Source organism: Sus scrofa, chromosome 1, assembly GCF_000003025.6.
Source record: "Sus scrofa isolate TJ Tabasco breed Duroc chromosome 1, Sscrofa11.1, whole genome shotgun sequence".
NCBI classification, from domain to species: Eukaryota; Metazoa; Chordata; class Mammalia; order Artiodactyla; family Suidae; genus Sus; species Sus scrofa.
This window is the reverse complement of record NC_010443.5, coordinates 230181997-230195018: the sequence shown is the minus strand read 5'-3', so window position 1 is coordinate 230195018 and position 13022 is coordinate 230181997. Positions and strand designations below refer to the sequence as shown.

Below are 13022 nucleotides of genomic sequence, written 5' to 3'. Positions count from 1 at the left end.
CAACACACACATGTAATACATTAAAAAACGGTTTCAAGACACAGGACATCAGGCAGTTGACAGTGATTACTGAGACACAAGAAAAAACAAGGTGAGACCTATGATTAGCCCAAATTTAATTGTTTTGAGATAATTTAAAGGTCGTGGAAAAGGTTGGTGGGGAATATGCCATGAAACAACCAGTAAATTCTATGAGTTGAGAAGACAGAGCTGAGAGTTCAGAGAAACCAAGGCAGCTAAAGCTCATATGGCAACATGCCAGAGACATGAACTCTAAAATTATAGTACTAAATGCGTATATAGGCATTTAGTTCAAATCAATAGAAGAAATGTTCAAATCAATAATCTGAGCCACCACCTAAAGAGCCTTAGAAAAAGCACAAAATTAAACCCAAAGTAAGTAGGAGTAATACATAAAAAAGCAGAAATCAATGAAAGATCAAACAGAAAAAGAGAAAACCAAAAGGTGATGCTTTAAGAGTAATAAAACTAGCCCACCTCCCAGAGGACTCTCTGAGCTTCTAGCTGCCATGGAGCTTCAAGAATGGACAACCAGGGAATGGCCAAGAAAGAGGAGAAGAAAGACTCTAAGATTATCTCCTCCCAGGGGCACAGCAAACTTACAAATATTTACAAAGCAATTACCAGCGAAAAATGACCTGAAGACTACCAGAAAATCTCTTCAACAACTGAAGATATAAAGAAGGAATCACAACAGTAGGAGTACAGACATGGTATAGTAAAAAAGCATACAGAAGTTCTCCCCAAGGATCAAGGGGTACAACCCCCTACACCAGGCTGCCTAGCCTAGATTCCCCAGAGTGACTGGTTTGAAGGCCAGTGAGGTGTACTTTTAGGAGAGTCAGAGGGCTCTAAGAAACATACTCCACTCTTAAAGGGCACACACAAAATCTCACATGCTCTGAAAACAAGGCAAGAAGCAATAATTTAAATTAAGCCTGGATCACACCCACTTACTGATATTAGAGAGCCTCCCAGAAAAGCAGGAAGCTTTTAGGACTCACCCTGGGGACAGGATGCTGAGAGAAGCCATTTTTGGGTGCTCTTTCAACCACAAGACAATGATGTAGGAAGGCATTATTTTGGAATCCTTCCTCTAGTTCATTACCCAGCCCAGCCCACCAGAGAGTAGGCACCAGTCCTGGGACACCCCACACCAAGCAGCTAGCTGCCTACCAGTAGACCAACTCCCACAGGACTCTCTGAGCTCCTAGCTGCCCCAGGACCCAGTCCTGCATGGGACTGCTGGGCCCTATCCCTGCCCACCAATGGCCCAACACCAGCTCTAGGATATCTTGAGCCTCTCAATCACCCCAATATCCAAGCCTACCCACATCCAGGATGATACCAAATCTGGGACACCCCAAAAACAGCAGCCAGCTTTGTTAGAAACAAATTCCACTTCTCAGTATTTATTCAAACAAAATGAAAACAGAAATTTAAAAAGATGTATGTACCCCTAAGTTCAGTGCACCATTATTTACAATAGCCAAGATATGTAAACAATCTAATGTCCATTAGTAGATGAATGGATTAATTGCAGTGGAATATTACTCAGCCATAGGAAAAGAATGAAAGCTTGCCATCTGTGACAACATGGATGGATTTAGAGGATATTATGTTAAGTGAAATAAGTCAGAGAAAGACAAATACTGTATGACTTCACCTATGTATGGAATTTAAAAAAACAAATGAACAAACAACAAAATAGAAAAGAAAGTCATAGAGAAAACAGGTGCTTGCCGGAGGAGACTCGAGGGGTGGGGAGGAGAGAGAAATAAGTGAGGGAGATTAAGAGGTACAAATTTTCAGTTACAAAATGAATGAGCCGAAGGTATGAAATGTACAGGGTAGGGAAAACAGTCAGTAATTATGTAATATCTTTGTATGATGACAGATGGTAACTAGACTTAACACTGTATTGAAACCGAGCAGAACCTTGTGGGGCTCCTGGGCATGAAAAGCCTTTCAGTATCCCCCATTTCTTGTTTGTAGGAAAAAGGCTTCATTCAGCCTTGGGGAACCTTGCCGGAGTTCCAAAGGGATTCAAACAGTTGCTAATTAGGGAAGGGATGGGATATGTAGACAAGGAGGGAGCAGTTGAGAAACAATAGTATAGCTTTGGGGCAGGGTCCTGGTTTCTCTTCTAGGGATACATGTAACACTCTCTGAGCTCTTCTGCAGAACTAATACCCCCAACAAATGGAAGATTCTAACTATTTAATGAAGCATTCTTTATTCCACAAAGAAGGTCATGGTGTGATAATCTCAAGGACCACCAGAACATGTCCCAAGACTGCCTGATGCCAGCTTTGAAGAAGAACTGCAAGTTTGCATCTACCCTTACTCTTATCTGTGGCCCTATTTCCCACTCCCAAACTTTAAGACTGCTTCTTATTCTCTCCCCAAGGAGGGCACAGTCTTGGGCATTTGCCTGCTACAGCCTCCATTGCCCAGCAAAGCAATAAAAGCTATTCTTTTCTACTTTACCCAAAACTCTGTCACTACATTTATATTTGGCACCAGTGGAGAGAGACTCCAGTTTTGGCAATAGTATTTACAGAAGATGATGGATGTTTATTAAACTTATGTGGTAGTCATTTCATGATGTTTCATAAGTCAAATCATTATGCTGTACACCTTAAACTTACACAGCGCTGTATGTCAATTACATCTCAATAAATCTAGAAGGGAAGAAAAGAATGAAACTGAGTTGTTCTACAGGAAATAAAAGATCAATAAAACTGATACACCTCTAGAAAGACTGATTAGTACAAAAGCTCCTGGGCACACACGCCTTTCTGTGTCCCCCATTTCTTATTTTTAGGGAATAAGCTTTAACCTCCATGACCTTCCCCAAGCTCCAAAGGGCAGATTCAAAAAGGTGCTGGAGTTCCCGCAGCGGAAACAAATCCGACTAAGAACCATGAGGTTGCGCATCTGGCCTCGCTCATTGGGTTAAGGATCTGGCATTGCTGTGGCTGTGGCTAGGCCGGGCAGCTGTAGTTCTGATTAGACCCTAGCCTGGGAACCTCCATATGCCGCAAGTGCGGCCCTAAAAAGCAAAAAAAAAAAAAAAAAAAAAAAAAAGACAAGGGAGGCATGTCAAGAACAGTGCAGCCTTGGGACAGGGTCCCGATGCCTCTTCAAGGAATATACATAACAATATCTTTACCTTCTCCTGCAGAACTAAACCACCCAACAAATGAAAACAAGAGAGGAGGACCACCAGAGCCAGTCCTGGGGCCACTAAACACCAACTCTGAAAAAGAAGTAAAACTTGTGATAACGATGGAGTAGGCACAGGTAGTTGTAGAAGTCCCAATAAAGGATCATAGAGAGGGAAACCTAGGGGATGTTAGGTAATCACTGTAAGTTAATAAATTGCTAGAAAGAGCCATCAGAACTGGGCAGAACTTGCTTGAGTACAGGAGGTATGAGAATTGCCTCAGGTCATTGGGTGGGGGATGGGATGAGGCCTGCATTCAGATTCACACCAAGGGCAGGAGTTGAGGACCACCCTTCTGCTGATATGAATACAAACCTTACTGAATACTAAGGAGGAGCTACTACTCCCAGAAAGGAAGAGGCAGTCTTTTCCAATCCCCACTTCCCTTGAAAGATAAAACTGTAGCCTACTGGATCCTCGGGGCAGCGCTTCCTTGCCTGTCTGCTTGCATCTCTCACAAGCATCTAATCTTAATAAACCTTGCCTATTACTTTGTCTCTCGTTGAATTCCTTCTGCACAGAGGCATAAAGAACCTGAACTTCAGTGAATCCAGATACCGAGTGAGTGATTCTAATTTAAAACTGTGGGTTTAAATCCCAAACTGGGTTTAGGCTGGGTTGGAGTCCCGGCATGTGGGCTCAAATCCCAGTCTGTGTTCTGGCTAGGTTCAGGCCTTTAGTGCTGTCAGTTTCACTTGCACCTACTCCTATCTTTACCTGTGGCCCTATTTTCTACTCCCAAACTATAAAACCACTTCCTAATCTCTCCTAACGGAGGACACAGTATTTAGGGCTTTAGCCTGCTATGGCCTCCTTTGCCTGGCAGAGGAATAAAGCATTTTTTTCTCCTTCACTGAAAACTGTTACTGCGTTTCTATTCAGCACTGATGGACAGAGGCCGAGTTTTGGCAACACCAATATAGACATTAATGAATAACAAGGGAATATTAGGAACTTCAGATCAAATTCTACAACTTATTCCCCCAATTCCAAAACTTATTCCCAAATTCACTTATTCCCCTAATTGCTAATCCTACGCAGAAGGAACATATAAGACTGTATTCTACTGTGTGGGTACGTGTGAGTGTGTTTAATTAGTGTATCAGATCCGCAGCACAAAGCTGATAGAGTACTATGGGTAACACTACATGCACAGAGTAAATTAATACATTAGAAATTCTCCCATTTCTTTCATAATCTTATAACTCATAAAACTACAAGTAAGTATAAATATACTTTCTCAGGTAATAAATTTAATAGCATTCCTAATTACCTAATGAGTCATTTTCCAATACTTTCTAGGTTTTAAAAAACTAGAAAACGAAATTGATCTTGCCCAAAAATACTTTGGAAAGAGAAAAACCACAAAATTCATTATAATATAAAAAATTTCCACTCTAAATAGAAAATTCAGGATACCAAAGCTTTTCAAGTATTTGAAAAAGACTGGATTCTACATAAATATACTCATGAAAAGCTTACCTATACAGTCGCATTTCACTCAGCTTTATTGTTATCAAATCAATGATGGGTGGTGGGTTGGTCTGACTCTCTGTTATCACATGGAATGTATTTGTCATTGTAATGAGTCCAAAATCAGCAACAAAAACATTTTCAGAAATGGAAGACTGCGGTATAACCACAACTGGGGCTTTGATGTTAACATCCAATGCCATTCTAGAACTCCTTTGTGCCAGTTCTTTTACACCAGTAGCAGCCATTTCTGCTGCCTGAACAGTTGCCTCAGCCAAGGCTTGTTTACCTGCTTGAAAATTATCTATAAAAGCCTGTAAAGAAAACAGATTTATATTCTTAAGGCTACCAATAGTAAGATTATTAAGTGTACACTAGTATTTAAGATTTTAACTCCATGAGAAAAATTTTCTCCTGGTACAACCAAGCATTATTTATTCAAGGTCTGACAGTGTATATTAAACCTTAATTTTCTTCAATAAAAGTTGAGAAACACAAAGCTACAGTTACAGAAACAGAGTAAAACAATAAAAATCTAGTCCCTTGGCCAAAGCAACATATAGATATTGCAATGTTTCACTGGTATCTATTTTCTTAATTATCTCACTTTCCCTAATGAGATAATCAAGGAAATAAATAACCACAACGTATTTTCCTATACAATTTCAATGGACAGAGAGCTTATTTACATTTATAAAACAACAATAAAAATGTTTAAGAACTCTAAAGTTTTCTAATTCCTGAGTTGTAGAAAAAAACAATGAATACCATAAAAATGCCTATATATGGGTAAAAATTTTGTTTGCAGTAATTTTTGATTATAAGGCTATCACAACAGGGTTCAGGGATATAATACTTCTGAGTTACAGAAGGAAATTAGAAAAAATTAAAGAAATACTTTCATGTTTACTGTTTTTTTTAATGCACAAAAAATTTGTTATGGTAAAGGAAAAACTGATAACCTTAGTTACTATGAAGATCACAAAAACAGCAACATTATTTATTTAGAATAAACTAATTAGTTTATATACCAAAATTTAGTTAAAGCATCTTAAAAGAATTAATAGTGAAATCACAGAGACAGGTACAACACTCACAGGTAACTATACCAGCTGACAGCAAGGGGAAAACACATGAATAAAAACTATGAAAAGCAGAAATGGATCTCAAATACCTAAGTGTCAAACAGAGAGTAAATCTAAATCCCTAAAAGCCCCAGATGTTCATAGGATTACAATGCAACAGAAAATATAATCTTCCGAGTTCCCACGTGGCTCAGAAGAAACTAAATCTGGCTAGCAGCCACGAGGATGCAGGTTCCCTCCCTGGCCTCACTCAGTTGGGTTGAGGGTCTGGCACTGCTGTGGCTGTAGTGCAGGCTGACAACTGCAGTCTGACTTGTCCCCTAGCCTGGGAACCTCCACATACCGTGTGTGTGGCCCTAAAAAGACAAAAAAAAAAAAGAGAGAGAGAAAAGAAAATATAATTTCCAGAGTTCCCATTGTGGCTTAGCGGGTTAAGAACCCAAATAGTATCATTAGGCTGCGGGTTTGATCCCTGGCCTCGCTGAGTAGGTTAAGGATCCAGCGTTGCCATGAGCTCCGGTGTAGGTCACAGATGAGACTTGGACCTGGCATTGCTATGGCTGTGGCATAGGCTGGCAGCTGCAGCTCCAATTCAGCCCCTAGCCTGGGAACTTCCATATGCCATAGGTGTGGCTCTAAAGAAGAAAAAAAAAATAAAGAAAATATAATTTTCTTAAAGACTACCTGAAACCAAACCAAGCTTCAACTGTATATTTAGTATTTTTAATTAGAGTTGGAAATCAGTTAAAGTACTTAAATCAATCACGTATAAAATAAAGAATTCAATTAATATATATAACATATATATGATATATAATGTACGTATTTATAAAATACTTATTTCAATTAACTAGAACATTCCCATGTGAAAATGATATATAAACGATACACTATTCATCTCAGTCATGATAAATTACACCTAGGATATCTTAAGCATGGAATTTTTCATCTAAGCCTGATACACAGTAAACAATTAGAATAAAAAACTGTATAACATACTTACCAACATAGAATATAGAAATTTTGTGACAAAAACCACTTCAATGCAACCAACAGTTAAATTAACTTGACTGTCAAACACATTCATATTGGTGTATGCAGAACCAGCAGTTGCACCCATGTAAGAAACCATTTTGAAGCTGAAAACTTCTTTTCCAGTAATATAAACAGCCTTAAAGAAAGAATTCAATTGTCAAAATCCACTTTCAAATGATATGTCTTAAGTACAAAAAAAAAGCAGCAACAAATAAAATAAAACATACTTCCATATTTGGAAAATCTTCTTAAAAGTATTCAAGCCTACTACAAATAAGACGAATATTCTAAATCCTTTATTAGAATCTACACTATGCTCTCTTCCTATCCTGCTCTGTCTCTCTCTCTTCCCCCTCCACGCCACCCCTCCATGCACCACCTCTATCTGTGCTTTCTCCCCATCTATCTTATCTCTTAATAAACCTTGCCGGTGCTTTCTCCACACCCATCTTTCTCTTTCCTCTTTTGATTGCCTCACTATCCTCAGTCTCTTTGCCGTATTTTTTTCTCCAAAGGGACAAAGTTCTGGGGACCTACATCAAGTGGTTAGAGTTTGGCATTCTCACTCAACAGTCACCAGAGAACATTTCTTGGTGTCGAAATCCAGGCATTCAAGAAGGGCCTTGCATTAGACTGGTCTAGAGAGAGCAAGACTGACTCCATACTCACCTTAAAACAAGGCTCTAATAAGAAAAAAGAAAGAAAGAAAAAAGAAAAAAACAGGATAAAAGACTGCACCAACGGGAAACAGCTATCCCAAGATTGCCAGACCTGACCTGTATGGTTATTTACGGTTATTTGTTTTATTTTACACAAGAATCAAATGTTTTTCCATCATTAGGCACGATCCTATGTGAATTTTTAAAACCAATCCAATTGTTGTGTTTGTGGTCCATCACCTATATCTAGTACTTCTTTACTTTGGTGGGTTTCTCCCCTCTAAGGCTCTTATTAGTTGGCCCTTTGGGAATTTATTCTAGGGAAAAAAATCATAATTCTGTTCAGGCCACTATTAACAAGGTGGGATTCCCCTCACCTGGCCAATTTATATACCTGCTCTAGTCTTGGCCATAAATTTTTTTTTGTAATGTTACTCAAGTTCAATCAGCAACAAGTAAGACTTCGGCCAAGGGATATAATAACTTTCCCAGGCTATGGTGATTTAAATTTAAAGGCTCCCTTATGTTGGGAACAATTAAATCATCTAGGGATAACCAGCCTAGCAACACTAGAAAATTACGCTGAATAGACAAAGCCAGTGTATAATTTCCTTAAACATGAGGAACAGACTGAGCTGAAGAGGGATATACTAGGCTGCACTTGGTGAAAACTCTTGACTTAATTTATGACTTTATGGATACTGCTAGCTATTATTATTTTTATTAACTGGTTTTTTACAAAATTATTTTTTGCATTGCCAAATGTGTAACTGAGCCTTTGATAAAGTGATGATATACAGTTCCATTCAACATCGATGATGGTGATAGTATAACTCTAGATATGAGAAGAAACAAGAAGGAATATTTTCCTGGACCATAAAAGACTAGATAAGACAAGTGGTCAAGAGACTTTTGGTTACTGTTATTAAGGCCTAGTCCACTAATAGCACACCGAGTAGCCTGACAATGAAATCTTCACCAGACCTGGGAACGAGCATTCCCAGCACTGTGGGATGAAATGGTTATGAAATGCCTCCCAAAAACTATGGTCAAGTTTATGACCATGGGGGAGCCCTGTGAACTGGAGACTGGCACTTGCTATCTGCCTCTACGAGGATTAAATCCTAAGCAGCTCAAACTGCTCAACTTCAACACTCCCTAAAAAGAGTTCAGGGTAGATCTAAGAAATAAGAAACTGTGCTCTGAAAAAAAAACAAAAACCAAATAACTGGCAGAACAGGCCTTCAAACAGTTATGTTTTCACATAAGGATTTTTATGAGCCCTGATTCTTGCATCTTCTCATACCTAGAAAAGCACTAAAATCATTAACAGTGACACCTGCTCTGGCCCTTTTAAGGACAGAAGTGAAATTGAAAGGCAGAATGGAGTAGCTATGGTTCAGACACCCAACATAATTCTAGGAAACATTATTGGTGTAATTGTAGACGAGCCCTTGTACTGCTAAGAACTTAAGGTTTATGCACTGCGTCAGACTTGATGCCACCAGGCGTTCTCAATGCAGTATCAGCTGGCAGCTGCAACCTTGCATTTTCAAGGTCTCCTCTTATACATTAAAGAGATACATGTATAATGACAAATCACTCTTATTGTTTATGTTAATACCACATCAAACCTTAAAACTTACTTAGATAAAATACACAACTGGGCACCTGACTGTAAGTCTCCTGGAAGTGCTAGGTCCAGACTGGGATTCATACTTATTCTAAAAAGGAATGAGATCCATTTTATCTATAAACATTCAGATTGTCACTCCTCCAACTATTTTAACTGCGTCTGTTACATTTACATCAGTAACAAGGGACTAACAGATGGGACAAAAAAAATACAATCATGCCAAGTGGTTCCATTTCTTGGACAGTGTAACCCAAGCACTGACTCTAACTGGACTATAATCAAAAATATTACCAAACATTACCCCTGGTTCTTAACCCTGCTTGGATCCCTAGTAATAATCGTTCTTTTACTGATCTTTGGACTTTTTAATCTGCTTGTTAAGTTTGTCTCTTCCAGATTACAGTCTTCTTAAGAGGATAAGAGATGCAGGGATTCCAGCCACGCCTCAAAACAGATCCTGCCTGAAAAACAGCAGAAGTCACCTTGGGACCCCTTAATAAGATAAGGGGTAGGGTGTGGCCCCAATTAGGTAGGGTCTGCAAGCCCCATGCCAGCCTGAAGAAGCTACATAGGATAGACTGCCGCCATTCATCTTCCCAATAAAGATTTATTGGGATTCACATCTCTAAGGGGGGAATTGAAGCAGGAGATAGATGGGTCCCTTTCTCTGTGGACAGATAACTGAAAGATAAAAGCTGCATCCTCCTTGGATAAAAGATATAGATCATCTATTTCTCATTCTTGAGGTCAAGGAGACCTCCATAACCATGAAGTTGCAGAAAGGTTCCTCGGAGTCAGAGAAAAGAAGGGTACCAGACCATAGTAAATCCTGTCAACTTCCCAGAGACCCCTGTACTAGAATCCATCCCGAGGGCAGGGCCCTGAGTCAGGCCAAAGCCAGAAGAAGCAAGATGACTGGCCAAAGGAAGCCCAGCATGACTACCCCATACAAGTGATTTAAATGACCTCCAAAGCATGTGTTGCTCTCTTCTTCACTTGCTCTTTGTCTCTTTCTCTCTCACCCCCCACCCCTTCCCCCAACCTCATCCCACCCCTGCCTGTGCTTTCTCCACACATATCTTCTCTCTCCTTTCTCTTTAAATGAACACTTAATTGCCTTACTAAAAAAAGAGAGAGAGAATCTACACTGCAAGGATTTTCTAATTGGTAGTGGCAGCTCCCTTTATGGGCCATGAAATTAAGTTAGTAGGTTGACAACATTTTTTTAATAAGAAAAAAAAATCACAAGACATATGATTAGCCACGAGGCACATGAAAAGATGCTCAACATCTCTATTAGAGAAATGTGAATCAACACTACAATGAAATACCACTCACATAGGTCAGGATGACCATAATTAACAAGTCTACAAATAAATGCTGGAGAGGGTATGGAAAAAAGGGAACTCTCCTACACTGTTGGTGGAAATGTAAATTAGTACAATCCCTGTGGAAAACAGTATGGAGGTTCCTCAGCAAACTAAATATAGAAATACCTTATGATCCAGCAACCCACTTCTGGGCATATATCCGGACAAAACATTAATTCAAAAAGATACACACACCTCTATGTTCATTGCAGCACTATTCACAATAGCCAACAGAAGCAAACAAACTATATGTCCATCAGCAGATGAATGGATTAAGAAACTGTGGCACTTATATACAATGGAATACCACTCAGCCATAAAAAGGACAAAATAATGCCATTTGCAGTAACATACATGCACTAGAGACTCTCTTAATAACTGAAGTCAGAAATAAAAGACAAATGAAAAAAAAAGTATATGGTGTTACTATATTTTTATTTATTTATTTATTTATTTGTCTTTTTAGGGCTGCACCCACAGCACATGGAGGTTCTCAGGCAGGGGTCCAATTGGAGCTGTAGCCACTGGCTTATGCCACAGCCACACCACAACTCACGGCAACAACAGACCCTTAACCCACTAAGTAAGGCCAGGAACCAAACCCTCAACCTTATGGTTCCTAGTCGGATTCGTTTCTACTGTGCCACGATGGGAACTCCAACATTTATAAAGCATTTAGAACAGTATCCAGCACCAAGTAAGGACAATATGTATCTTTGGTACTGATTCAAGCATAAGTAAGCCAATGGAATAGAACAGACCAGAATATCTACACTTAATATTCAATAGATATGGTAGTACCGACAAGTAAAATAAGGATAGCTATCTGAATAAATGATACTAGGAAAAAACAATACAGTGTGGGGGAAAAAGTGAAATTGGACTTCAGCCTCAACCATTTAAAAAAATCAATTCTAAGTAAGATCAAAGATCTAAAAGTGAAAAGCAAAACTATATAACTTACAGAGGGCCAGATAAAGGAATAGCTTTATGAATTTAAGGAATGGAATAATTTGTAAGACATAAAATTCTCAAACCAAGAAGGAGAAGGATAAACTCAACTTCATTAAAATTAATAACTTCTGTTCATCAAAAGACCTCATAACCAGGAGTTCCCATCATGGCTCAGCAGTTAACAAACCCGACAAGCATCCATGAGGACATGGGTTTGATCCCTGGCCTCAATCAGTGGGTTAAGGAGTTGGCATTTGCCATGAGCTGTGGTGTAGGTTACAGACACAGTTCAGATCCCAAGTTGCTATGGCTGTGGTATAAGCTGGTGGCTACAGCTACAACTGGACCCCTAGCCTGGGAACCTCCATATGCCACGAGTGTGGCCCTAAAAAGACAAAAAGACCACTCCCCCCCCCAAAAAAAAGACATCATAACCAATCTGTAACTATTTTAAACATATAAACTAAGCAAGGAATAAAGTATAAAATATTAAATGATTTCCTACAAACCACTAAGAAAAAAAAAACATTTCTTCCTCTAAAACTGATAAATTAAACCAGGGGTCAGCAAACTACAAAAAGTAGGATTAGGTAATAATGGTTTTCATACTTTTAAGTAATTTAAAAAATACCTAAATAAGAGCAATATTTTATGACATACACAAATTAAATGAAGTCTACATTTTATTACCCATAAAATAAAATTTTATTGGAACACAGCTAAATCACTCACTTACACTTTATCTGTGACTGCTTTCATACAACAGCAGAGTTGAATGGTTGCAACAAAAACTGCATGACCCACAAAGCCTGACACTTAAATCAGGCTTTTTACAGAAACAGTTTAGCACCTGAGCTAAACTAACAGGCATTTCAAAGAATAGCAAACATAAATAGTGTCTAAATATATGAAAAGTGTGCAATTTTATTAGTGGTAAGAAAGGCACAAATTGAAAACACCAAATTATATACTCTAGGAGTTCCTGTCGTGGCTCAGTGGTTAACGAATCCAACTAGGAAACATGAGGTTGCGGGTTCGATCCCTTACGTTGTTCAGTGGGTTAGGGATCTGGCATTGCTGTGAGCTGTGGTGTAGGTTGCAGACGTGGTTCGGATCCCTCATTGCTGTGGCTCTGGCGTAGGCCAGTGGCTACAGCTCCGATTCGACCCCTAGCCTGGGAATCTCCATATGCCGTGGGAGTGGCCCTAGAAAAGGCAAAAAGACAAAAAAAAAAAAAAAATTATATACTCCAGATCTTTAAAAGATTTAATTTCTGACAATCCAATTATGCCTAACTTCAAAACTCATGGACACAATAAGACACACTACTAAAATTTGACAATTATTTAATTTACGCTTATAACCAATTTAAAGGACAATTATATTTAATAATGTTAAGAGAAACAAATTCATACCTTTTTGTATACAGCTGTTATATCAGAATCCAGAACAACTATATTTCTCAGCTTTGCATTTATTTCAGTCACTGAAGGCCTCATAATCATCTCAGAATCAAGCCCTAAGGGAATAAAAAAAATGAGTAAATTCCTTTTCCTTCAT

General features: G+C 38.8%; 1 protein-coding gene across 1 annotated transcript in view; it reads right to left on the bottom strand.

Annotated features, from left to right (window-relative positions):
- VPS13A (vacuolar protein sorting 13 homolog A) overlaps positions 1-13022 on the bottom strand; it is a 262005-nt gene that overhangs the window by 136325 nt on the left and 112658 nt on the right. The window contains 3 exon segments of the mRNA XM_021065108.1: positions 4733-5037; positions 6812-6979; positions 12878-12981. Of these exon segments, the coding sequence (XP_020920767.1) occupies positions 4733-5037; positions 6812-6979; positions 12878-12981 (577 nt within the window).